This window comes from Protobothrops mucrosquamatus, unplaced genomic scaffold, assembly GCF_001527695.2.
Source record: "Protobothrops mucrosquamatus isolate PMUCROS unplaced genomic scaffold, P.Mucros_1.0 scaffold2486, whole genome shotgun sequence".
Classification (NCBI taxonomy): Eukaryota; Metazoa; Chordata; class Lepidosauria; order Squamata; family Viperidae; genus Protobothrops; species Protobothrops mucrosquamatus.
In genome coordinates this window covers 110,732-114,613 of record NW_015388554.1, presented here as the reverse complement: position 1 = coordinate 114,613, position 3,882 = coordinate 110,732, and the positions used below count along the sequence as shown (strand labels likewise).

The window sequence follows — 3,882 nt, the reverse complement described above, 5'->3', positions numbered from 1 at the left end:
CCAGGGAAGGCTTCTTAAGGAGGGGCCTCACCACCGCTTCCTTCAAGGTTACGGGGAAGACACCCTCCCACAAAGAAGCATTTATAATTCCCTGGAGCCAGGCTCGTGTACCCTCCCGGGCAGCCAGTACCAGCCAGGAGGGGCACGGATCCAGTAAACATGTGGTTGCATTCAGCCTCCCGAGAATCCTGTCCACGTCATGAAAGAAAGACCCACTGACTACAATGGTTATTTTAGTTTTAGTTTAGTTTAGTTTAAGGAGGACCCAGATTGTTGGGGGAGAGGTGCCCTCTTCCCTGCATCTAAATATTGCAAGACAGCGCTTAGATTCAAGTAACCAAGTCAAGGAACGATCATATGCAAAGGTTGGTCTATTTTTATAGGTTAGTGCAGTGGTGGCGAACCTTTTAGAGACCGAGTGCCCAAACTGCAACCCAAAACCCACTTATGTATTGCTGGGTGCCGGGTGGGCGTGGCCCGCTGGGTGGGCATGGCCTCTGCCACCCGGATCTATGCCTCCAGAGCGATTTTGCGGCCCCCCCCATGGCCAAGATAGAGCAAGAGCACAGGCACATGTGGAGAGGCGGAGGGGAGCAGCCTGGCCCCGCCTCCCTCTGGGGCGATGGCGCACGCGCCCACAGGGACAGCTTCACGTGCTGCCTGTGGCACTCGTGCCATAGGTTCGCCACCACGGGCTTAAATCATCAGGAACTATTTTCTGCCCTATAATATTTCAAGGTTGGATCATTTTGCAGTTCTCCCCTCTTTTCTTCTAAGTCAGTCAGCCCCAGGGTCCAAATTTTTGCTTGTGAATCTCCGTCTTCTGTATTATTTTTTCTTACCTCCAGGTGCTTCAATGCAATCCATTTTTAGCAAACATATGGTGCTAAGGAGAGTTAGAAGCAAAGAGAAAAAGAAAGAAGTGAAGGATTTATCAGCTGCGTGATGACTTAATTGCCTCCTTAGTCACAGATGGCAGGAACTGGCCAAGGTCGCGGAGGGCTTCTCTTCCAAGTTGCTTAGAGTTCTAGGACCCAGCCTCTAAATTATTTTAGATCAGGGGTCTTCAAACTCAGCCCTTTTATGACTCATGGACTTCAACTCCCAGAATTGCTCAGCCAGCGTGCCTGGCTGAGGAATTCTGGGAGTTGAAGTCCATGAGTCACAAAAGGGCCGAGTTTGAAGACCCCTGTTTTAGATGAAAGCAGAATGAGTAACAAGCGGTTCTCCTTTGCGTTTCTCATAAAAAGCAATGCACTGTTCTCCAGGGTCACCTTTATTTACCAGAAGGCTTCAGTTTCATATATCTCATCTCAAAATGGAGGTTGAACTGCTGCCCAATCCTTTACCAGGAAGTGAGTCAATCTGCCCAGATGGAAGCTAAGAATGGTGTAGGGCAGGGGGTGTCCAACCTTAGCAACTTTTAGGACTTGTGGACTTCAACTCCCAGAATTCCATCTATGTGGACTATGGAAGTGTAAAGGGGATGCTGCAGTTGGCTCCCATTATAACATCCACACATGCCTGGGCAATGTTGGGCAGCTAAAGACCATCTCAAGGTTGCAGAAGTTCAGGGACCTCTAGATCAGCACTTCTCAACCTTAGCAACTTTAAGATCTGAGGATTCTCAGTTCTCAGAATTCCCCAGCCAGCATCTTAAAGGTGCTGAGGTTGAGGAACACGGCTTTATTTACCAATAAAGGAGAATATTTGTAGCTCAGGGTTGAAAGGAGAGGTCCTTGGCACTCTCTGAGCTTGGTTGTTTTCTTGTAGATGTTTCATGACCCAAACTGCTAGCACTGATGTTGTTACCTAGTTTGGGTCATGAAACATCTGCAAGAAAACAAACAAGCTCAGAGAGCACCAAGGATCCCTCAAACACTGCTTTAAATCAGAGGTCCCCAACTTTTGGGGCACCAGGAAGCAGTTCTGTGGAGAGAGATTTTTCCACGGACCGGAGAGTGCGTGGTTTTGTGTGCTGCCTACATCCCGCGGATGGGGCTTTGCTTGTTTGTGTGGACCGGTTGCTGGCATGCCACGGCCCGGTACTGGTCCATAGACTGGGGATTGGGGACCCCTGCTTTAAATGACAAAACACTTCAGAGGCAGAAGTAACTCCTCTGACAGTCCTGGAAGGATGGATTAGTTTTAGTGTCCATGGACTATCCTAGAAAAAGAACATATCTGGATCTTGATCCTACCACCAGCTTTGGGTTGAGGATTTGCCTTATTGTGCTCTAGAACAGGGCTTTTCAACCAGTGGTACGGGTACCACCCTGTTCAACCAGTGGTACGGGTACCACCTGTGGTACATTGGCACCTGGCAGGTGGTACGCGACCATCCTAGAAAAGCGGTAGCGGGGGAGGGGAATGAGCTGAACTGGTGGCAGCAACGCACAAGCCTGAGCGAGAGATGGCTGGAGCTGCAGGGCTGTCAGGGCTCAGTGGAAGCACCAGGATCAGCGCTTCTTCGGGGCTGTCAGGGCTCAGCGGAAGCACCAGGATCAGTGCCACTTTCCAGCTGATCGGCACTTCTTCAGGACTGTCAGGGCTCAGTGGAAGCGCCAGGATCAGCGCCAGGCTCCAGCTGGAGCTCAGAGCTGATCCTGGTGCTTCTGCTGAGCCCAAAAGAAGCGCCGATCAGCTGAAATGTTGCAGCATCTGCAGGGTCTTGTGATTTACATTCAGATGCTTGGCAACTGATTCATATTTATGACGGTCACAGTGTTTCAGGGTCATGTGAAGTGACCAAAACCTGCTGCAATCACCCAGCAGACGGGGGGAATAAAAACCAAACACCCCCCCCCACCCCACCCCTGCTGCCAATCCTCAACAGAAATGCTCACAACAATGAAAACCTCGGACAGGAGGAAGAGTGCGGCCGGGCGGGCAGGCAGGTGTCTTGCTCGGCTGTGGCTTGGGGGGCACTTTTTTCAGTGCTGTTGTAACTTCGAATAGTCACTAAGCGAACTGTTGTAAGTCGAGGACTACCTGTACTTTATCACTTTTTTCCTTTTTTTTGTTTTTTGGTCATCAGGTTTTTGACACCTTGCTAGGCGACTGGTGGTACTCAGATGTTGCCGTATCCTAAAAGTGGCACAATGGGTGGAAAGGTTGAAAAGCCCTGCTCTAGAAAGCTTACAAATGCCTCTTATCAGAATGTCTACCATGCTTTATCTTCTCTCCTTTCTCTTTCTATTAGGAAACTTCTCAAAGACTGTTGCGATCCGAGCCATCTCGTTGCAATGACAAAACAAAATTCACCGGTGGGAAAGAGCGTCTGGTACGATGGCGAATTTCTGTACTACTTCACAATTGACAACGAAACCTTCTCACTCTTTCCAGAGGTTAGTGACAAGGCTAAGCTGGGCAAGGTCAGTTTGCTCTTCCCAGCATGCTCTGTGCACATGTAAGGAGGGCTTGTTAAACACATCACTGTTGTCAGGATTGCACATCGTGGTTTATTTAATGTCTCCCCTGTTTCTTCTTTTCTTTAGACTAGCCAACCCCAAGTTCCGCAGCCGTTCTTCGTATGTTTTGGACTGCAGGCCTCTGATCATCTTAGTTGCTCTTTGAATTTTTTCCAAACTCTCAACATCTTTTTTGTAATATGGTGACTAAAATTGGCTGCAGTATTCGAGGTGTGGTCTTACTAGGGCTTCATAAAGCGGTACTAATACTTTGTGTGATCTTGATTCTATGCCTCTGTTTATACAACCCAGGATTGTATTAGCTTTTTTGGTTGCTGCTGCACACTGCTGGCTCTTCTTAGTCAAGTGATCGTCCACTAGGACTCCAAGGTCCCTCTCACAGTCACTGTTTTTGAGCCAGGTCTTACCCGATCTGTATTTGTTCCTTTGGATTTTCCTGCCTAAGTGTAAG

At 48.8% G+C, this 3,882-nt stretch overlaps 1 protein-coding gene across 1 annotated transcript in view; it reads left to right on the top strand.

Moving 5' to 3' along the window:
- The window catches only part of ST8SIA1 (ST8 alpha-N-acetyl-neuraminide alpha-2,8-sialyltransferase 1), a 35,764-nt gene that overhangs the window by 9,013 nt on the left and 22,869 nt on the right, over positions 1 to 3,882 (top strand). Inside the window, exon 3 of the mRNA XM_015825115.1 lies at positions 3,203 to 3,347. Coding sequence (XP_015680601.1) covers positions 3,203 to 3,347 — 145 coding nt within the window. The remainder of the gene's footprint in view (positions 1 to 3,202; positions 3,348 to 3,882) is intronic.